Below are 23,405 nucleotides of genomic sequence, written 5' to 3'. Positions count from 1 at the left end.
GGAAGACATTGTTAAAACTAAAAAACACTCATCAATGTAACACAGCCACAAGGTCAAGAGTGGAATGTTAGATATAATTATGGTACAAAAAACTGTACCTCCATGTTGCATGGAGCTTTTTAACTGTACCCCGGAGCTCACCTACTGTCACGCGGAGCCATCGAAGGCGGAATGTCCGCCGTAGCTGATGCTCCTGGCAAAAGAGTGGTATATTGCACTGCTCTGGCTGCTGCTTTATGTACAGGGTCTTGTTCGTGCCGCGAGACAATTTTTTTACCGCTTGTATCATACAAAAACTTCTAGAGCATAACGTACAGTAACAAGCACCAGGTTGCCGAAGCTTTTGACACCAGCTCGAAAAGGGCTTACCATCAAGCCCCACATCTTCGATCCATGCCCAATGCCATTTATTTTTTATTCTGTGTGTAACTCGCCTGTGTGGTACTCGCCTGTGTGTTACTCGCCTGTGCGTTACTCGCCTGTCTGTAACTCGCCTGTCTGTAACTCGCCTGTCTGTCGCACGCCTGTCTGTCGCACGCCTGTCTGTCGCACGCCTGTCTGTCGCACGCCTGTCTGTCGCACGCCTGTGTAACTCGCCTGTGTGGTACTCGCCTGTATGTTACTGGCCTGTGTTACTCGTCTGTGTTTTACTCGTCTGTGTGTTACTGGACTGTGTGTAACTCGCCTGTCTGTTGCACGCCCATGTGGTACTCGCCTCTCTGTAACTCTCCTGTGTGTTACTGGCCTGTATGTTATTGGCCAGTAACACACTCACCTGTGGGTAACACGCCTGTCTGTTACTGGCCTGTGTATAACTCGTCTGTGTGTTACTGGCCTGTCTGTAACTCGCCTTTGTGTTACTCGCCTTTGTGTTACTCACCTGTGTGTAACTCGTCTGTGTGTAACTCGCCTGTGTGTTACTCGCCTGTGCGTTACTCGTCAGTCTGTTGCACGCCTGTGTGTAACTCACCTGTGTGTTATTCGCCTGTATGTAACTCGCCTGTGATACTCGTCTGTGTGTTACTCGTCTGTGTGTTACTCGCCAGTGTGTTACTCGCCTGTGTGTTACTCGTCTGTGTGTTACTCGTCTGTGTGTTACTCGCTTGTCTGTTACATGCCTAAGTGTTACTGGCCTGTGTGTTATTCGCCTGTGTGTTACTTGAATGTCTGTAACTCGCCTTTGTGTTACTCGCCTGTGTGTTACTCGCCTATGTTACTCGTCTTTGTGTTACTTGCCTGTGTGTTACTCATCTGTGTGTTACTCAGCTGTCTGTAACTCGCTTGTCTGTTACACGCCTTAGTGTTACTCGCCTGTGTGTTACTCGCCTGTGTGTATCTCGCCTGTGTGTTACTCGGCTGTGTTTAACTCGCCTATGTTACTCGTCTTTGTGTTACTTGCCTGTGTGTTACTCATCTGTGTGTTACTCAGCTGTCTGTAACTCGCTTGTCTGTTACACACCTTAGTGTTACTCGCCTGTCTGTTGCATGCCTGTGTGGTACTCGCCTCTCTGAAACTCTCCTGTGTGGCCTATGTTACTGGCCTTTGTGTTACTCCCCTGTGGGTAACTCGCCTGTGTGTTACTTGCCTGTCTGTTACTCGTCTGTGAGTTACTTGCCTGTGTGTTAATCGCCTGTGTGTTACCCCCTCCGTGTGTTACTGGCCTGTGTGTAACTCGCCTGTGCGTTACTCGCCTGTATGTTACTGGTCTGTGTGTTACACGCCTAAGTGTTACTCGCCTGTGTGTTACTTGAATGTCTGTAACTCGCCTTTGTGTTACTCGCCTGTGTGTTACTGGCCTGTGAGTTACTCGCCTGTGTGTTACTCGCCTGTGTGTAACTCACTTGTGTGTTAATCGCCTGTGTGTTACCTGTCCGTGTGTAACTGGCCTGTCTGTAACTGGCCTGTGTGTTACTTGCCTGTGTGCAACCCGCCTTTGTGTTACTCGCCTGTATGTTACTGGCCTGTGTGTTACACACCTAAGTGTTACTCGCCTGTGTGTTACTTGAATGTCTGTAACTCGCCTTTGTGTTACTCGCCTGTGTGTTACTTGAATGTCTGTAACTCGCCTGTGTGTTACTGGCCTATGTTACTCGTCTGTGTGTTACTCGCCTGGGTGTTACTCAGCTGTGTGTTACTCAGCTGTGTGTTACTCAGCTGTGTGTTACTTAGCGGTGTGTTACTCAGCTGTCTGTAACTCGCCTTTGTGTTACTCGCCTGTGTGTTACTGGCCTGTGTGTTACTTGAATGTCTGTAACTCGCCTTTGTATTACTCGCCTGTGTGTTACTGGCATGTGTCTTACTCATCTGTGTGTTACTCGTCTGTGTGTTACTCAGCTGTGTGTTACTCAGCTTTCTGTAACTCGCTTGTTTGTTACACACCTAAGTGTTACTCGCCTAAGTGTTACTCGCCTGTGTGTTACTTGAATGTCTGTAACTCGCATTTGTGTTACTCGCCTGTGTGTTATTGCCCTGTGTGTTACTTGAATTTACTGTAACTCGCCTTTGTGTTACTCGCCTTTGTGTTACTGGCCTGTGTGTTACTCATCTATGTTACTCGTCTTTGTGTTATTTGCCTGTGTGTTACTCAGCTGTCTGTAACTCGCTTGTCTGTTACACGCCTAAGTGTTACTAGCCTGTGTGTTACTCGCCTGTTAGTTACTCGGCTGTGTGTAACTCGCCTGTCTGTAACTCGCCTTTCCATTGCACGCCTGTGTGTAACTCGCCTGTCTGTTGCACGCCTGTGTGGTACTCGCCTCTCTGAAACTCTCCTGTGTGGCCTATGTTACTGGCCTTTGTGTTACTCACCTGTGGGTAACACGCCTGTGTGTTACTGGCCTGTGTGTAAACACGCCTGTGTGTTAATCGCCTGTGTGTTACTGGCCTGTGTGTTACTCGTCTGTCTGTAATTCACCTGTGTGCTATTCGCTGACTGTAACTCGCCTGTGTGTTACTGGCATGTGTGTTACTGGTCTGTGTGTTACTTGCCTGTGTGTTAATCGCCTGTGTGTTACTGGCCTGTGTGTTACTGGCCTGTGTGTTACTCGTCTGTCTGTAACTCGCCTGTGTGTTACTGGCAAGTGCGTTACTGGTCTGTGTGTTACTGGTCTGTGTGTTACTGGCCTGTGTGTTACTGGCCTTTGTGTTATTCACCTGTGTGTAACACGCCTGTGTGTCACTGGCCTGTGTGTAAACACGCCTGTGTGTTACTCGTCTCTGTGTTACTCGCCTGTGTGTTACTCACCTGTCGGTAACTCGCCTGAGTGTTACTCGCCTGTGTGTTACTGGCCTGTGTGTTACTCATCTGTCTGTAATTCACCTGTGTGTTGCTACATAGATCATGATGTGTATCGATTAGGGTTGCAACGGTATGAGATTTTCACGGTATGATAACCGTCTCAGAAAATACCGCGGTATCACGGTTATCACGGTATCACAGTTTGTTACATATATTATTAAACTGACCCTTAAAGAAATTACAACAAAGGTTTTTTGTTCAATTAACTATTTATTGTAGAAACCTGGAACAACTATATAGATAATGTCTCCTTAAAAAAAAATAAACTGTACACCATTAGGTGATTAAGGTCATTAAGGGTGTATATAATTATATATATATATATATATATATATATATATATATATATATATATATATATATATATATATATATATATATACATATATATACACACACACACACACACACACACGTGTCACACATTACATGTCCTCTAAGAAGTAAAGATCCTGTGTTTAAACTATTCAGTACAATTATTTAAGTTTAAATTATTTAATATCTGATAAACTGAGCCTGGGTCAGTGTCTGATCAACAACTGTTGTAAACGTCCGTTTTACTGCCAAGTTGGTATATAACCAGATACTGCAGAAAGAGGGGATTTATTTCTGACATGATCCTCACAATAGAGATTTCTATTTTAAGGCTTTCACAGCGAGTCTGGTTTTAACATATGAAAAACAGGCACGTCAGAATTTGAAAATGAACGCATGTAAATGAATGGCGTCTTTCACATCCAGTCCGGCGAGCACCTTTACACGGACACGTGAATCCGTCGTAGCACGCACTTCACGCCTGTACCTGCGTGCCCAAATTTCGGATAACTCAGCGCTTTTGCGGGCGCTTACCGCATGGGTTGTGCACGACTACAAAGAGATTTTATTTATGTTCAGATTAAAATTATAAACTAAACACATACTTCGCGCTGCACAGCGGGGTGGTGTTCTTGGAGATGGGATAACCATCCTCGGGTGCGTTCGGCGGGTATCCGAAATAGTCCCACACTGCTGATTTTAGTTTAGCCTTTTTTTAGGCGGACGGAGATTTGTTTAGTCTGATGCACTTTCTGCTGTTCTCACCGCTGTGTGCTGAGGAGCTGAAGCGGAGCGGAGTTGCGCATGCGCGGATGAGTTTCTCCGCTGGCTTGCGTTTTACCGGTAATAAGCAAACACACACGGTATGATAACCGTGCATTTTAATACCATGGTATACCGTGAAACCGGTTACCGCTGCAACCCTAGTATCGATATCAGAATATGAAATGGCCTATACCAGAATATGAATTTTTGGTCATATCGCACAGCACCACTATATCTACTCTATATCACTCTACATACCTGCATACAACTGTTACACACCCATGTACACTATACAATCATCATACAATCCAGAACCACACATACATCCTTATATACTATTATATACAATTCTTAAGAGGTTTTTCATCCATATGAGAGGTGTAAGTGATTAGAAATCTCACAGATTGGATCAAACCATTTTCCGGATCAGATAAAAAAAAGAAAACTAATTGTTGTAAGTATATTTAATTATAAAGAAGTCTGCAGTGACTGGAAAAAGTGCACTGAGCTTCTCCAGCACCTGAGCCAGATTTCTGCCTGTGGGATATAAAAGGATCTCCTAGCAGTTTTTTTTTTAACTTATAGTAAACTTGTGCTGTTGCACGCCTGTGTGGTACTTGCCTCTCTGTAACTCGCCTGTATGTTACTGGCCTTTGTGTAACTCACCTGTGTGTAACACGCCTGTGTGTTACTGGCCTGTGTGTAACTCACCTGTGTGTTACTGGCCTGTGTGTTACTGGCCTGTGTGTTACTGGCCTGTGTGTTACTCGTCTGTCTGTAATTCGCCTGTGTGCTATTCGCTGACTGTAACTCGCCTGTGTGTTACTGGCATGTGTGTTACTGGTCTGTGTGTTACTTGCCTGTGTGTTAATCGCCTGTGTGTTCCTGGTCTGTGTGTAACTCGCCTGTGTGTTAATCGCCTGTGTGTTACTGGTCTGTGTGTTACTTGCCTGTGTGTTAATCGCCTGTGTGTTACTGGCCTGTGTGTTACTCGTCTGTCTGTAATTCGCCTGTGTGCTATTCGCTGACTGTAACTCGCCTGTGTGTTACTGGCATGTGCGTTACTGGTCTGTGTGTTACTTGCCTGTGTGTTACTTGCCTGTGTGTTACTTGCCTGTGTGTTACTTGCCTGTGTGTTAATCGCCTGTGTGTTACTGGCCTGTGTGTAACTCACCTGTGTGTTACTGGTCTGTGTGTAACTCATCTGTGTGTTACTGGTCTGTGTGTAACTCGCCTGTGTGTTACCGGCTTGTGTGTTACTCGTCTGTGTGCTATTCGCTGACTGTAACTCGCCTGTGTGTTACTGGCATGTGTGTTACTGGTCTGAGTGTTACTTGCCTGTGTGTTAATCGCCTGTGTGTTACTGGCCTGTGTGTTACTGGCCTGTGTGTTACTCGTCTGTCTGTAATTCGCCTGTGTGCTATTCGCTGACTGTAAGTCGCCTGTGTGTTACTGGCATGTGTGTTACTGGTCTGTGTGTTACTTGCCTGTGTGTTACTGGCCTGTGTGTTACTGGCCTGTGTGTTACTGGCCTGTGTGTTACTGGCCTGTGTGTTACTCGTCTGTCTGTAATTCGCCTGTGTGCTATTCGCTGACTGTAACTCGCCTGTGTGTTACTGGCATGTGTGTTACTGGCCTGTGTGTTACTGGCCTTTGTGTTATTCACCTGTGTGTAACACATCTGTGTGTTACTGGCCTGTGTGTAAACACGCCTGTGTGTTACTCACCTGTCTGTAACTCGCCTGAGTGTTACTCGCCTGTGTGTTACTGGCCTGTGTGTTACTGGCCTGTGTGTTACTGGCCTGTGTGTTACTGGCCTGTGTGTTACTCGCCTGTGTGTTACTGGCCTGTGTGTTACTGGCCTGTTCGTTACTGGCCTGTGTGTAACTCATCTGTCTGTGTTGCTACATAGATCATGATGTGTATCGATATCAGAATATGAAATGGCCTATACCAGAATATGAATTTTTGGTCATATCGCACAGCACCACTATATCTACTCTATATCACTCTACATACCTGCACACAACTGTTACACACCCATGTACACTATACAATCATCATACAATCCAGAACCACACATACATCCTTATATACTATTATATACAATTCTTAAGAGGTTTTTCATCCATATGAGAGGTGTAAGTGATTAGAAATCTCACAGATTGGATCAAACCATTTTCCGGATCAGATAAAAAAAAGAAAACTAATTGTTGTAAGTATATTAAATTATAAAGAAGTCTGCAGTGACTGGAAAAAGTGCACTGAGCTTCTCCAGCACCTGAGCCAGATTTCTGCCTGTGGGATATAAAAGGATCTCCTAGCAGTTTTTTTTTTAAACTTATAGTAAACTTGTGCTGTTGCACGCCTGTATGTTACTGACCTTTGTGTTATTCACCTGTGTGTAACACGTCTGTGTGTTACTCGTCCCTGTGTGTTATTCGCCTGTGTGGTACTCGCCTCTCTGTAAGTCGCCTGTGTGTAAACATGCCTGTGTGTTACTCGTTTCTGTGTTAGTCTGTGTGTTACTCACCTGTCTGTAACTTGCCTGTCTGTTACTCGCCTGTGTGTTACTGGCCAGTGTGTTACTGGCCTGTGTTTTACTAGCCTGTATGTTACCGGCCTGTGTGTTACTTGTCTGTCTGTAATTCGCCTGTGTGATACTCACCTGTGTGTTATTCGCTGACTGTAACTCGCCTGTGTGTTACTGTGTGTTATTCGCTGACTGTAACTCGCCTGTGGGTTACTGGTCTCTGTGTTACTCGCCTGTGTGGTACTCGCCTCTCTATAACTCGCCTGTGTGTTACTCGCCTGTATGTTACTGGCCTTTGGGTTATTCACCTGTGTGTAACACGTCTGTGTGTTACTGGCCTGTGTGTAAACACGCCTGCGAGTTACTCGTCCCTGTGTGTTATTCCTCTGTGTGGTATTTGCCTCTCTGTAACTCGCCTGTGTGTAAATACGCCTGTTTCTCGTTTCTGTGTTAGTCTGTGTGTTACTCACTTGTCTGTAACTTGGCTGTCTGATAATGGCCTGTGTGCTACTGGCCTGTGTGTTCCTAGCCTGTATGTTACCGGCCTGTGTGTTACTCGTCTGTCTGTAATTCGCCTGTGTGATACTCACCTGTCTGTAACTTGCCTGTCTGTTAATGGCCTGTGTGATACTTGCCTGTGTGTTATTCGCTGACTGTAACTCGCCTGTGTGTTATTGCCATGTGTGTTACTGGTCTGTGTGTTACTCGCCTGTGTGGTACTCGCCTCTCTGTAACTCACCTGTGTGTAACTCGCCTGTATGTTACTGGCCTTTGTATTATTCATCTGTGTGTTACACGTCTGTGTTTTACTGGCCTGTGTGTTACTGGCCTGTGTATTACTCGTCTGTGTGTTATTCGCCTGTGTGTTACTCACCTGTCTGTAACTCGCCTGTCTGTTACTCGCCTGTCTGTTACTCGCCTGTGTGTTACTCGCCTGTGTGTTACTCGCCTGTGTGTTACTGGCCTGTGTGTTACTCGCCTGTGTGTTACTCGTCTGTGTGTTATTCGCCTGTGTGTTACTCACCTGTCTGTAACTCGCCTGTGTGTTACTTGCCTGTGTGTTACTGGCCTGTGTGTTACTAGCCTGTGTGTAACTCGCCTGTGTGTTACTGGCATGTGTGGTACTCGCTTCTCTGTAACTCGCCTATGTGTTACTCGCCTGTATGTTACTGGCCTGTGTGTAAACACGCCTGTGTGTTACTGGTCTGTGTGTTACTTGCCTGTGTGTTAATCGCCTGTGTGTTACTGGCCTGTGTGTAAACACGTCTGTGTGTTACTGGCATGTGCGTTACTTGCCTGTGTGTTAATCGCCTGTGTGTTACTGGTCTGTGTGTTACTGGCCTGTATGTTACTGGCCTGTGTGTTACTCGCCTGTCTGTAATTCGCCTGTGTGCTATTCGCTGACTGTAACTCGCCTGTGTGTTACTGGTCTGTGTGTTACTGGCCTGTATGTTACTGGCCTGTGTTTTACTCGCCTGTCTGTAATTCGCCTTTGTGCTATTCGCTGACTGTAACTCGCCTGTGTGTTACTGGTCTGTGTGTTACTTGCCTGTGTGTTAATCGCCTGTGTGTTCCTGGTCTGTGTGTTACTCGTCTGTCTGTAATTCGCCTGTGTGCTATTCGCTGACTGTTACTCGCCTGTGTGTTACTGGTCTGTGTGTTACTTGCCTGTGTGTTAATCGCCTGTGTGTTCCTGGTCTGTGTGTTACTCGTCTGTCTGTAATTCGCCTGTGTGCTATTCGATGACTGTAACTCGCCTGTGTGTTAATCGCCTGTGTGTTCCTGGTCTGTGTGTAACTCGCCTGTGTGTTAATCGCCTGTGTGTTACTGGTCTGTGTGTAACTCACCTGTGTGTTACTGGTCTGTGTGTAACTCGCCTGTGTGTTACTGGCCTGTGTGTTACTGGCCTGTGTGTTACTGGTCTGTGTGTTACTTGCCTGTGTGTTACTTGCCTGTGTGTTACTTGCCTGTGTGTTACTTGCCTGTGTGTTAATCACCTGCGTGTTACTGGCCTGTGTGTTACTTGCCTGTCTGTTACTCGTCTGTGTGTTACTCGCCTGTGTGTTACTCGCCTGTGTGTAACTGGCGTGTGTGTTACACGAATGTGCTACATTTCCCATTATAAAGGACATCCCCCCTGATTGCAGTCGCTGTGTTACGGGTAATAAAGGGAATTTGTGTTAATTAAAATCTGAATGAACAGTGGAAGATCTCACTGACCTTGATTTTGAGGGATTTTTTAAGCTCCTTGATGACAGTCTCTCTGTCCTCCAGCTTCAGGCCCAGACCCTCAGCATCAGTGATCTCAGCACGGAGTGCAGCTGCACGAGCCTCGACAGGTGGAGACTGGAGAGAGGAACACACACACAGACACACAGACACACTAAAATGACAACACACTCCAGCAATGGCGTTGGTATTGTTAGGGTTGAGCGTGTGTGTGCATTATCACTATGTCTGTGAAAGCGTGCAGCGTGTATCTCACCACACGCTGAGGTTTCTCTGCATCATACTCTCCCTCCTGCATGGCCGTGGCCATCTTGTTCATGGTTGCTATGACGGCGCTGCACGACTGACGCAGACACTCGTTCGGGTTCAGGCCGTGAGAACCATAAACCTGTGGAGGTCATTAATATTCAGTTATTAAACTCCAGTAAAAACTACTTTCACTTTTCACCTTTCAGTAACATTATTAAGTATTATTATTAAAGCCTGTTGGATTTATGATGAATTACTATGCATCAATTACATTTTTGCTGTTAATACTTAATACTAATACAAAATACTTTCATTTGTTGAGTATAATCCACTCCTCCAATGCTTTAAAATGGAAAACAAATAATAACACTGCAGGCTGAATTTTTTTTTTACTTTTAGATTCAACTTATTTTCAAAGTCAAGTCAAAGTCAGTGGTTTTTATTGTCATTTCAGCTATATACAGAGTACACAGTGAAACGAAACAACGTTCCTCCAGGGACCATGGTGCACATAAACACAGTGTAGACAGAACAATAGTGCAACAGTACAAAAGTGCAGACAGACAATACAACACAATACAGACAAAGAATAATAAATAACAAGACAGTGTGCAAATTATGCAGTGTGCAAAAAGTGTGCAAAAAAGACCAGTGAGGTAGTAATTACCTCTATTACACAGTGTGCAATAGAGTCCAGTGAGGTAGTAGGGTTTTTAGTGCTTTCCATTTTCTGGGGTAAGTGGGGTAAGAGTGTGTGTGCATGTACAGAAAAACCATCAGTTCAGTCTCTGCAGTTGAGGAGTCTGATGGCTTGGGGGTAGAAGCTGTTGCAGAATCTGGTCGTGCTGGACCGGATGCTGCGGTACCTTCTTCCCGAAGGCAGGAGGGAGAACAGTTCGTGTGAGGGATGAGTGGGGTCATTCACAATGCTGGTTGCTTTGCGGATGCTGCGGGTGGTGTAAATGTCCGTGATGGAGGGGAGAGAGACTCCGATGATCCTCTCAGCTGTCCTCACAATACGCTGGAGGGTCTTGCGGTCAGAGACAGTGCAGGTCCCAAACCAGGCAGTGATGCAGCTGCTCAGGATGCTCACAATGGTCCCTCTATAGAAGAGTGTGAGGATGGGTGGAGGGAGACGGGCCTTTCTCAGCTTCCGGAGGAAGTAGAGACGCTGCTGGGCTTTCTTGGCTGTAGAGCTGGTGTTCAGGGTCCAGGTGAGGTTCTCTGCTAAGTGGACACCAAGGAACTTGGTGCTCTTAACAATCTCCACAGAGGACCCGTCGATGTTGAGTGGAGAGTGGGTGTGTTGTGCTCTCCTGAAGTCAACAACCATTTCCTTTGTCTTGTCCACATTCAGGTGAAGGCTGTTGACTGTACACCAGTCTGTCAGCCGCTGCACCTCCTCTCTGTATGCTGACTCGTCGCCTTTGGTGATGAGACCCAGCACGGTTGTATCATCGGCGAACTTGATAAAGCTGTTAGAACTGTGTTTTGCAGCACAGTCATGAGTCAGCAGGGTGAACAGCAGAGGACTCAGGACACTGCCCTGGGGGGCCCCAGTGTTCAGTGTGATGGTGCTGGAGGTGCTGCCCCCGAACCGCACTGACTGGGGTCTCCCCGTCAGAAAGTCCAGGATCCAGTTGCAGAGGGGGGTGTTGAGACCGAGCGAGCTTAGCTTCCTGATGAGGTTCTGTGGGATGATGGTGTTGAATGCTGAACTGAAGTCTATAAACAGCATTCTGACGTAAGTGTCCTTCTTCTCCAGGTGGGTGAGGGAGAGATGAAGGGTGGTGGTGATGGCATCGTCCGTGGAGCGATTGGGACGATACGCAAACTGCAGGGGGTCCAGTGAAGAGGGCAGTCGTGTCTTGATGTTCCTCATGACTAGCCTCTCGAAGCACTTCATGATGATGGGTGTAAGTGCAACGGGACGGTAGTCATTGAGGCAGGACACTGTGGACTTCTTCGGCACGGGAACGATGGTGGTGGACTTGAGGCACGTTGGGACAGTGGCGCTGCACAGGGAGATGTTGAAGATGTCCGTGAGAACATCTGTCAGCTGGTCTGCGCACTCCCTGAGCACTCTGCCGGGGATGTTGTCTTGTCCTGCAGCTTTTCGTGGGTTGACTCTGCGCAGAGTGTTCCTCACATCCACTGCAGTCAGGCACAACACCTGCTCGTCCGGCTTGGGCATGGTCTTTCTCACCATCGTGTTGTTTTGTGCCTCAAACCGTGCATAAAAGTTGTTCAGGGCATCAGGGAGGGAGGCATCACGTTCACAGGACGGTGGCATTGTCCTGTAATTGGTGATTGCCTGGATGCCCTGCCACATATGCCGCGCGTCACCCGTGTCCTTGAAGTGGCTGTGGATTCTCTGGGCGTGTGCGCGCTTTGCCTCTCTGATGGCTCTTGACAGGTCGGCTCTCGCTTTCCTCAGGGCCACCTTGTCACCCACTCTGAAGGCGGAGTCGCGGGTCCTCAGCAGCGCACGTACCTCAGCAGTCATCCAAGGCTTCTGGTTTGGGCGTGTAGTGATGGTCTTGGAGACAGTGACATCATCAATACACTTGCTGATGTAGCCAGTGACTGATGCTGCATACTCCTCCAAATCAACAGAATCGCCTTCAGTAGCAGCCTCCCTAAACATGTCCCATGCAGTGCACTCAAAACAGTCCTGAAGGGCAGAGATGGAGCCTGCCGGCCAGGTTTTCACCTGCTTCTGAACTGGTCTGGAGCGTCTGATGAGTGGTGTGTATGTTGGAGTCAGCCAAACACACATGTGGTCCGAGAAAGCGAGGTGGGGGCGGGGCTCCGCCCGGTACGCGCTGGGGATGTTTGTGTAAACAAGATCCAGCGCGCTCGCTCCTCTCGTTGCAAAGTCCACATGTTGATGGAATTTAGGGATGTAAAGTTGATGTAAACACACACGCCTCCACCGCGGGTCTTCCCGGATAGAGCCGCGCTCCTATCCGCTCTGAACGCGGTTAGCCCGGCTAGCTGAATGGCGCTGTCCAGAATGTTGTCGTTCAGCCACGATTCCACAAAAACCAAAGCACAGCAGTCTCTGAACTCTCGCTGGGTTGTTCGCTGGAGTCGGATGTAGTCCAGTTTATTGTCAAGGGAACAGACGTTTGCCAGAAAGAGCGATGGTATAGCCGGCCGGCTAGGACTAGCCTTTAGCCTCGCGCGGATCCCGGCTCTCTTTCCGCGCTTCCGCTTACGCTCGCACCGCTTGCGCCTTAGATTTATCCATCTAATGAGTGAAGTATTTAATCAAACAGTTTGCTGTGAACCAAACAAGCTTTCTATCACTTTTCAGACCTGAACAAAACACAACATTCAAGCATTTCCAAGCGCCTGTACAAAACCTGCTTTAATAGTTCAATGAATTAAATCAGAAGCAAATATCAATAAAGCTTATTTCTGACACTGTATCACACATTCTGTACAACCTACTACAATCTGAGCACAGATAGGTGTAATATACTTTTTTAATATTTTAATTCTGTAAGAAGATGTCTCTGTTGCATCTCTGTACAGCCTGTGTGTGTGTGTGTGTGTACCTGTTCCACTGCGGTAAAGGCCACATCCTCCAGTTTGAGTGCGGACAGCCCCTCTTGTTCAGCGAGTGGAGCGATCATTTGCGCTCCAGCTGCTCCCATCTCCTGCAGAACAGCAACCACCCGGGCCAGCTGCTTCCTACAGTCAGCCAGCAACTCACTCACCTACACGCACGCACCACACACACAGACACACACATTTTATTTTATTTGACTTTAATCCTGGATATATGGAGATATTTGGAGTGCATTATTATTACGGTAGTATCATGACATTCTGGATCATTGACTTCTGTTACAAATCTGATCAAATTCTTGTATTTTTTAATGTCTCAGGGGTCTGCCATATTATGTCATATGCAATAATAAAATTTTTGTTGCAGTGGTGTATTCTAAAAAAAAAAAAAAAAAAAAACTTTTTTAATTCAGTGTTTTGTCATATTGCCAAGAATATCATTATCACGAAAAAAAAACATGAAATACCCTGAAATTATTTTAGGGACATATCACCAACATCTACTTACTACTGCTCAAAATGTGTATTTTAATGTAATAATCAATTATTAAAATTTGTAAAACTCAGTCACATTCCTCTGCAACTCATCAAGACAGTGCTGTGAAAGTTCTCTCTACAATTAGGTAAACTGGACTGTTCAAACCAGACATAACTATTTTCCCACAGGCCAGGGACTTTTGTTATCCTGCATTTTCCTGCTTACCGTGTGACATGCTTCAGTTATATTTTGTATTTTATGTTAAATATTTTAAACAATTTTGCCGAAAGTATCCTGTGTTGTTCAGTTATGTAATCTTTCCATTCAATGAGTGTCTCTAATTTCCACTGTTCCTGATCTAATATGAAGCTACATGAAGTTTGGAGGTGTGTAATGATGAATTCTGAAGCTACATGAAGTTTGGAGGTGTGTAGTGATGAATTCTGAAGCTACATGATGTTTGGAGGTGTGTAGTGATGAATTCTGAAGCTACATGAAGTTCGGAGGTGTGTAGTGATCTAATCTGAAGCTACATGAAGTTTGGAGGTGTGTAGTGATGAACTCTGAAGCTACATGAAGTTTGGAGGTGTGTAGTGATGAACTCTGAAGCTACATGAAGTTTGGAGGTGTGTAGTGATGAATTTTGAAGCTACATGAACTTTGGAGGTGTGTAGTGATGAACTCTGAAGCTACATGAAGTTTGGAGGTGTGTAGTGATGAACTCTGAAGCTACATGAAGTTTGGAGGTGTGTAGTGATGAATTCTGAAGCTACATGAAGTTTGGAGGTGTGTAGTGATGAATTCTGAAGCTACATGAAGTTTGGAGGTGTGTAGTGATGAATTCTGAAGCTACATGAAGTTTGGAGGTGTGTAGTGATGAATTCTGAAGCTACATGAAGTTTGGAGGTGTGTAGTGATGAATTCTGAAGCTACATGATGTTTGGAGGTGTGTAGTGATGAATTCTGAAGCTACATGAAGTTCGGAGGTGTTTAGTGATCTAATCTGAAGCTACATGAAGTTTGGAGGTGTGTAGTGATGAATTCTGAAGCTACATGAAGTTAGGAGGTGTGTAGTGATGAACTCTGAAGCTACATGAAGTTTGGAGGTGTGTAGTGATGAACACTGAAGCTACATGATGTTTGGAGGTGTGTAGTGATGAATTCTGAAGCTACATGAAGTTTGGAGGTGTGTAATGATGAATTCTGAAGCTACATGAAGTTTGGAGGTGTGTAGTGATGAATTCTGAAGCTACATGAAGTTTGGAGGTGTGTAGTGATGAATTCTGAAGCTACATGAAGTTTGGAGGTGTGTAGTGATGAATTCTGAAGCTACATGAAGTTTGGAGGTGTGTAGTGATGAATTCTGAAGCTACATGATGTTTGGAGGCGTGTAGTGATGAATTCTGAAGCTACATGAAGTTCGGAGGTGTGTAGTGATCTAATCTGAAGCTACATGAAGTTTGGAGGTGTGTAGTGATGAATTCTGAAGCTACATGAAGTTTGGAGGTGTGTAGTGATGAACTCTGAAGCTACATGAAGTTTGGAGGTGTGTAGTGATGAACTCTGAAGCTACATGAAGTTTGGAGGTGTGTAGTGATGAATTTTGAAGCTACATGAACTTTGGAGGTGTGTAGTGATGAACTCTGAAGCTACATGAAGTTTGGAGGTGTGTAGTGATGAACTCTGAAGCTACATGAAGTTTGGAGGTGTGTAGTGATGAACTCTGAAGCTACATGAAGTTTGGAGGTGTGTAGTGATGAATTCTGAAGCTACATGAAGTTTGGAGGTGTGTAGTGATGAATTCTGAAGCTACATGAAGTTTGGAGGTGTGTAGTGATGAATTCTGAAGCTACATGAAGTTTGGAGGTGTGTAGTGATGAATTCTGAAGCTACATGAAGTTCGGAGGTGTGTAGTGATCTAATCTGAAGCTACATGAAGTTTGGAGGTGTGTAGTGATGAATTCTGAAGCTACATGAAGTTAGGAGGTGTGTAGTGATGAACGCTGAAGCTACATGAAGTTTGGAGGTGTGTAGTGATGAACTCTGAAGCTACATGAAGTTTGGAGGTGTGTAGTGATGAACTCTGAAGCTACATGAAGTTTGGAGGTGTGTAGTGATGAATTCTGAAGCTACATGAAGTTTGGAGGTGTGTAGTGATGAACTAATCTGAAGCTACATGAAGTTTGGAGGTGTGTAGTGATGGTGAACTCTGAAGCTACATGAAGTTTGGAGGTGTGTAGTGATGAAATCTGAAGCTACATGAAGTTTGGAGGTGTGTAGTGATGAACTCTGAAGCTACATGAAGTTTGGAGGTGTGTAGTGATGAACTCTGAAGCTACATGAACTTTGGAGGTGTGTAGTGATGAACTCTGAAGCTACATGAAAGTTGGAGGTGTGTAGTGATGAATTCTGAAGCTACATGAAGTTTGGAGGTGTGTAGTGATGAATTCTGAAGCTACATGAAGTTTGGAGGTGTGTAGTGATGAACTCTGAAGCTACATGAAGTTTGGAGGTGTGCAGTGATGAATTCTGAAGCTACATGAAGTTTGGAGGTGTGTAGTGATGAACTAATCTGAAGCTACATGAAGTTTGGAGGTGTGTAGTGATGGTGAACTCTGAAGCTACATGAAGTTTGGAGGTGTGTAGTGATGAACTCTGAAGCTACATGAAGTTTGGAGGTGTGTAGTGATGAACTCTGAAGCTACATGAAGTTTGGAGGTGTGTAGTGATGAACTCTGAAGCTACATGAACTTTGGAGGTGTGTAGTGATGAATTCTGAAGCTACATGAAGTTTGGAGGTGTGTAGTGATGAATTCTGAAGCTACATGAAGTTTGGAGGTGTGTAGTGATGAATTCTGAAGCTACATGAAGTTTGGATGTGTGTAGTGATGAATTCTGAAGCTACATGAAGTTTGGAGGTGTGTAGTGATGAACTAATCTGAAGCTACATGAAGTTTGGAGGTGTGTAGTGATGAATTCTGAAGCTACATGAAGTTTGGAGGTGTGTAGTGATGAACACTGAAGCTACATGAAGTTTGGAGGTGTGTAGTGATGAATTCTGAAGCTACATGAAGTTTGGAGGTGTGTAGTGATGAACTCTGAAGCTACATGAAGTTTGGAGGTGTGTAGTGATGAACTCTGAAGCTACATGAAAGTTGGAGGTGTGTAGTGATGAATTCTGAATCTACATGAAGTTTGGAGGTGTGTAGTGATGAATTCTGAAGCTACATGAAGTTTGGATGTGTGTAGTGATGAATTCTGAAGCTACATGAAGTTTGGAGGTGTGTAGCGATGAACACTGAAGCTACATGAAGTTTGGAGGTGTGTAGTGATGATGAACTCTGAAGCTACATGAAGTTTGGAGGTGTGTAGTGATTAATTCTGAAGCTACATGAAGTTTGGAGGTGTGTAGTGATGAATTCTGAAGCTACGTGAAGTTTGGATGTGTGTAGTGATGAATTCTGAAGCTACATGAACTTTGGAGGTGTGTAGTGATGAACACTGAAGCTACATGAAGTTTGGAGGTGTGTAGTGATGATGAACTCCGAAGCTACATGAAGTTTGGAGGTGTGTAGTGATGAATTCTGAAGCTACATGAAGTTTGGAGGTGTGTAGTGATGATGAACTCTGAAGCTACATGAAAGTTGGAGGTGTGTAGTGATGAATTCTGAAGCTACATGAAGTTTGGAGGTGTGTAGTGATGAATTCTGAAGCTACATGAAGTTTGGATGTGTGTAGTGATGAACTAATCTGAAGCTACATGAAGTTTGGAGGTGTGTAGTGATGAATTCTGAAGCTACATGAAGTTTGGAGGTGTGTAGTGATGATGAACTCTGAAGCTACATGAAGTTTGGAGGTGTGTAGTGATGAATTCTGAAGCTACATGAAGTTTGGAGGTGTGTAGTGATGATGAACTCTGAAGCTACATGACGTTTGGAGGTGTGTAGTGATGAATTCTGAAGCTACATGAAGTTTGGAGGTGTGTAGTGATGATGAACTCTGAAGCTACATGAAGTTTGGAGGTGTGTAGTGTGTTATGATGTATTAGGGCAGACAGATGTATACCATTTTCAACAGGATGGGATGTGGCTGCCTCTTTCATAAATAATTTAAAGATAAAACTATACCATACACTATGTTTTATCTGCATGGAGATTTGGACACCACACACCTGAGGAGGGTAAGAGAGGGCTGAAGGTATTCCTGGAGCGTCGGTGCCAGGCATCCTTCTGCGGATTTTCTTACAGAACTGACGGATATCTCCACAAGAAGTGTCAAGATCCTTCAATAGCAGCGTAAGCCCAGCCCCTTCCTGTCCCGCCTGCAGGAAGGAACGCAGACGCCCCACCTCTGCTCCCATGCAATCCAGGGCACTCTGGGTAAACTGGAAAGAAACAGTGATATATAAAAAAATCACCATACAGCATGGACGTCCAAGTTCACATGAAAAAGGAGCTGCTAGGGAAAAATGGTGGTAAATTTACTGTACTGTAGGGTTTATTAACATCTTGTAATATATATCATACACTTAGAAAAAAAAATTTGCCCAAATTTACCAAGATAATGAGAAATCATATATAAATGTCATATTATTGGCACCTAAGCAGAGCTCGATACCTTGATGTGATCGGCCAGCTGTACGGTGCAATCCTCAGTCTGCTCAGCCAGGTGGATACTGTACAGTTGCTGGAAGGGGAACACAATTACTAACACATACAATCTGCACACTTCACTGCAGCTCAGCTCAAATACGCCATTCATGCTAAAGAGATGTGCTCGAGTATCTAAAATACTTAGTTAAACATTCCAGCACTAAACAGATATATACACAGCTCTGGAAAAAGAGAGCACTTAAAAATGATGAGTTTCTTTGATTTTACCAAATTGAAAACCTCTGGAATATAATCAAGAGGAAGATGGATGATCACAAGCCATCAAACCAAGCTGAACTGCTTGAATTTTTGCACCAGGAGTAAAGGCATAAAGTTTTCCAAAAGCAGTGTGTAAGACTGGTGGAGGAGAACATACCAAGATGCATGAAAACTGTGATTAAAAATCACGGTTTTCCACTAAATATTGATTTCTGAACTCTGAATATGACTGTTTTCTTTGATTTATTTGATGTCTGAAATATCTGCATATTTTTGATATTTCAGCCATTTCTCATTTTCCCATTTCATATTTTATTTGGAATTTGGGAGAAATTCTGTTCGTAGTTTATGGAATAAAAGAGCAATGTTCATTTTACTCAAACATAAACCTATAAATATCTCACGTGATTTTAGATTGATGTTATGTGTGTGTGTGTGTGTGTGTGTGTGTGAGTTACCTGGTAGTACTTAATGGCTTTAGTAAGGGGCTCCACTTGCACAGTTTCATCAAGCTGGTCTTTGTGCAGAAGTTCAATTAAAAAGTCGAGACAGCGCTCATGCACACTCATCTCAGAGAACAGCGTCCCCATCCGCTTATACACATCCACACTGCACTGATTCAGAGCCCTATGAGGAATAAACCATGTTACTTCTGCTGCTGCAATCTATTTAATGATCACTTTTATGATCACTAGAATAGAATAGAATAGAATAGAATACATTCTTTTGGGTCACGCATGACAGACACCTACAACATATAAAACATCTATAAAAATAAAATAAATAAAATGATACTGCAGTTGGTAAAAACAATCTCCTATAGATATTTCTAGTTGCTCTTGGTGTCCTATAGCGTTTTCCTGATTCCAATTGTTTAAACTGTGAGTTAAAAGGGTGTAATGTCTTCTTTATGATCTTCAATCCCTTTACAGATCTGTCCTCCCTTGCTGACTTGTTCATACCAGTTTACTGCCCATCTTCACCATTCCCATCAGCTTTACTCCTCCCAAACCAGATGGTCATATTATAACACAAAACACTTTTAACTAGTTCTACAATATCTTTACACAGTTTCTTAACGAGACCCTGTGGAGCTTCCTTACATATAAACTCAGAAGCTGTGACCAAGACGGCTCCCTAATCCCTCATTAGTGTTGAACTATATAAGTCAGGACTATGTAGTTTACTCAGCAGTGCATTCAGACACTACCTCATCATTAACATGCGCTCACACCGGTCACTTAAACATAAACGTGTGACTGGCTGAGCTGAGCTCTGAATTAAAGTTAGTGAAGCTTTGAGCTGAGCATGGAGTAATCTCTGGCTGCAATGTTGCGCTGTTTAGAAACATAAATCTCTTATTAATGAACCACAGGGAGAAAAGTGAAATTAACAGTGTACACCTGCTTGGGCTTTCACACCAAACTGATTTTGTCTAAACCTGATTGGAGAAAATACTCTTTGACAAAATTACCAAGTGCCAGGACTTTACTGCACAGAGCTGTTGGGGTGATTTGACTCATCAATACTGTAGACACTGTAGATAACCTGGAAGAGACGGAGCTAGTTCTGCTGTTAGAATTAGATGATTGTTGTGCTGAGCAGCAGTGGTTATAGAAATCGGAGTGAAGAGTGCTAGTGATAGTTAGATATTATGTATGAGTAGTTACTACACTCATTGTTTGCATGTTAATTTAACTTCATTATTTTACAGATTTAGTTCGTGCAGTATGCAGCAATGTTTACTACAAATCATGAGGCCACTCTGGGAGTTTATAGTGCCCTCACAATCATGTTCCAATTCCACTTCAGGACACTCTGAGAAAAATGTCCAAAGTTTTTAATTAGTACCCTAAAACATTTCAGTAATTTCGGTCTCGGTTTTTCTAAAATACCATATTTTATTTTCTAAATACTACCATATTTAAAACAACCAACAATCTCAACGGTCTTCTTGTTTTATAGTAAACAGGACTGATAAGAACTGGTGTCCGTCCTAAAATCCTCTTCTTCTTCTTTACTTCATTAATCTCCAAATTATTTTAAAAACTGACACCAGTCCTGTGGAGCACTAACATGTTTCAGGTGTCTCAGAATGCTGGCTTTCCATCGTATCTCTGTATTTCAATTTAGGCTCTTTTAATCTTTTCATGCTATTCCCCATATTTCTCTCAGTTTATTAAGAAAATTAATTTATTAATATTCATAAAAATAATACATTAAAATTGAAGCATTATCATGGTTTAATCATCAGTGCAGATAAAATTGATTAGATGATACATTCTGTGGTGCTTCGCGCTGCTGTATCAGAGCGCTGTGTGCGGAGCTGGTGGTACGTACTGGTCATATTTATGCAGTGTGGCCTGCAGCAGGGTGAGGGAGTACACCAGTCCAGAGGCGAAGCTCAGCTGTTCCCCAGCTGACCCACGCAGGCCTGTGCGCTCCACCACGTTACCGTTCAGATCAAACTTCTCCTGAGCCTGTTTACTGATCAGCTCAGCCTGCCAGCAGAGAAAACACATTACTACAGTCAGTAAAGGCTGTAACAGTTCAGAACCGGGCTACAGCGCCCTCAGGCTATGCATATATTCCTTTCACTGACATGGATGGGGAATTGGGGGGAAGGGGGCTGAATGGGTAAGGGATGGGGATGAAATCAAATCAAGGAACAGCATCTACAGCCAACTACAAACATAAATAAACAAATAAACAAACAAATAATTTAAAGCAAAGATATAAATCCAACTGTGATGATGAGCAAGATCAGTTTAGGCAGTTTGTACACAATAAATATTCAAAACAACTATAGTAGTGTAATTAAACAGTATTATAATGATAAAGCAAACAGAAGAATCCAAAGCAAATGATTGTGTTACAGCACACAGCAGTTTTTTTTGCATGGTCATATACAGTATTATGTATTAAAATACTTAAAAACTGAACAGAACATGATGCATTGTGAACGTGTGCAGTGCTGTGGAACCTTGCAGATGAGTCTGGGGATGAGCAGCAGAACCAGGATGCAGTCATGATCTCCTCCATGTCTCAGGAACGAGTCCGGCATGAAAGAGGTGAGCAGAGAAACCTGCCTATTTGCCTGAGCCACTTCCATCTTACGCAGCTCCATCTCAATAGCCTATACACACACGCACACGCACACACACACACGCACACGCACACGCACACGCACAACGCACACACACACGCACACAAACACATTACTGCATTAGTGCTGGTCATAAAATTAGAATAGCATGAAAAAGTTGTTTTATTTCAGTATTTCCATTCAAAAAGTGAATATTGTATATTATATGAATTTATTACACACTCATATCCATAGACCTTTACAAAAAAAAGATTTTTAGTAACGTTGGCAAACTGAAAAAGTATGAACCTAAAAGGTATGAGCATGTACAGCACTCAGTATTTGTCTCCACTCTTCCTCCAGACTGCAAAATTTACTTTCATCAGATATCATAACTTTGGACCACTCAGCAGCAGCCCGGTCCTTTTCATCTTTAGCCAAGGTCTCTTGTTCAAGAGTAGCTCGACACAACAAACGCAACAGCTGAAACCTGTCTTGCATATGTCTGCGTGTGGTGGTTCTGGAAGCACTGACTCCAGCTGCACTCCACTCTTTGCGAATCTCCCCCACATTTGTGAATAGGTTTTGTTTAACAATCCTCTCCAGGGTGTGGTTCTCCCTACTGCTTGTACACTTTTTGTATACCACATCTTTTTCTTCCCTTCGGACAAGGTGTAAGGGGTAAGAGGTCGTCTTGTGAACAAGCAGTCTTTCCCATGATTGTGTAGCCTACAGATCTAGACTGAGAGACAATTTAAAGGCCTTTGCAGTTATATGAGTTAATTAGCTAATAAGAGAGTGGCACCAGGTGTCTTCAATATTGAACATTTTCACAATATTCTGAAATACTGAATTTGGGTTATCATTAGTTGTCAGTCATTATCATCAAAATTAAAAGAAATAAAACCTATATCAGTCTGTGTAATGAATGAATATAACAAAAAAGTTTTACTTTTTAAATGGAATTACTAAAATAAATAAACATTTTCATTATTCTAATTGTATGACCAGCACCTGCAGAAGATATCACAAAATGTTACAGTGTGATCATACTTGGTAGTCCTAAAACCCATAGACGTGGCTGTACCTTGGCATAGGCTTTGGTCTCAGCAAATTTGATCTTGAAGTCGAAGAGCTCGGCGGGAGGCTGCTGGAGCTGCTCGACCGTAGCACTCTGCTGATTGGTCAGCTCACGGTTCAATTCCTGTTTTCATCAGAGAAGTTAAAAAGAGAAAACTGCAAATTTAGAAAACACCCTGAACATAGGAGGTCCTGAGACCACATGCATAATAATTCAGTTCCTGTCCTTTCTTGAACTGTAATTACAAAATAAAATATATTTAATGTCCAGTTGTTGGCAACAAGAATGCAGGAACAACCTTCTGTCCCATCACTGAACAGCTTCTAAAATGTGGATTTTCTTTTTGCTGATGACGAGCTGCATGCAAATCTTTCTGGTTGTTCTGAGGCTAATTCCTGGAATCCTTTGTTCAAAATCAAGTTCTTTTGTACTTTTAAAATCAAATGTACATTTAATGTTACATGTTTATGCATGTCCCTAGGATTTTACAGATGTTTTTTCCAGATTATACAGTGGTTTGAAAAAGTAATCATATCTGTGGATAATCATATCTAATCATATCTGTCACTGTGGATCCACACCAGTACGCATACAGGAAGAACCGATCCACAGAGGATGCCATTTCCTCTGTGGTCCACACTGCCCTCACCCACCTGGAGCAGAAGGATTCCTACGTCCGTATGCTCTTTGTGGATTTCACATCTGCTTTCAACACCATGATTCCTCAGACACTGATAACCAAACTCTTCTCACTTGGACTGAGCTCTTCGCTGTGCAACTGGGTCCTAGACTTCCTGACCAACAGGCCGCAGTCTGTGAGGATTCACAACATCTCCTTCCCCTCCATAATCCTCAGCACTGGCTCCCCTCAGGGCTGAGCCCCATCCTGTTCACACTGCTCACATATGACTGCTCACCTCTCCATCC

General features: G+C 43.8%; 1 protein-coding gene across 6 annotated transcripts in view; it reads right to left on the bottom strand.

Moving 5' to 3' along the window:
* dctn1a (dynactin 1a) overlaps positions 1-23,405 on the bottom strand; it is a 69,826-nt gene that overhangs the window by 6,283 nt on the left and 40,138 nt on the right. For all 6 annotated transcript variants that reach the window (XM_022667218.2, XM_022667217.2, XM_049472521.1 and 3 more), the window contains 9 exons: positions 22,485-22,601; positions 21,296-21,448; positions 20,653-20,813; positions 18,771-18,939; positions 18,059-18,127; positions 17,613-17,825; positions 12,951-13,112; positions 9,395-9,526; positions 9,130-9,255 (listed from right to left, as the gene is read on the bottom strand). In XM_022667218.2, coding sequence (XP_022522939.2) covers positions 9,130-9,255; positions 9,395-9,526; positions 12,951-13,112; positions 17,613-17,825; positions 18,059-18,127; positions 18,771-18,939; positions 20,653-20,813; positions 21,296-21,448; positions 22,485-22,601 — 1,302 coding nt within the window. The remainder of the gene's footprint in view (positions 1-9,129; positions 9,256-9,394; positions 9,527-12,950; positions 13,113-17,612; positions 17,826-18,058; positions 18,128-18,770; positions 18,940-20,652; positions 20,814-21,295; positions 21,449-22,484; positions 22,602-23,405) is intronic.

This window comes from Astyanax mexicanus, chromosome 25 (genome assembly GCF_023375975.1).
Source record: "Astyanax mexicanus isolate ESR-SI-001 chromosome 25, AstMex3_surface, whole genome shotgun sequence".
In the NCBI taxonomy this organism is placed as follows: Eukaryota; Metazoa; Chordata; class Actinopteri; order Characiformes; family Acestrorhamphidae; genus Astyanax; species Astyanax mexicanus.
The sequence above is the reverse complement of the archived record's forward strand: the minus strand, read 5'-3'. Positions and strand labels throughout refer to the sequence as shown.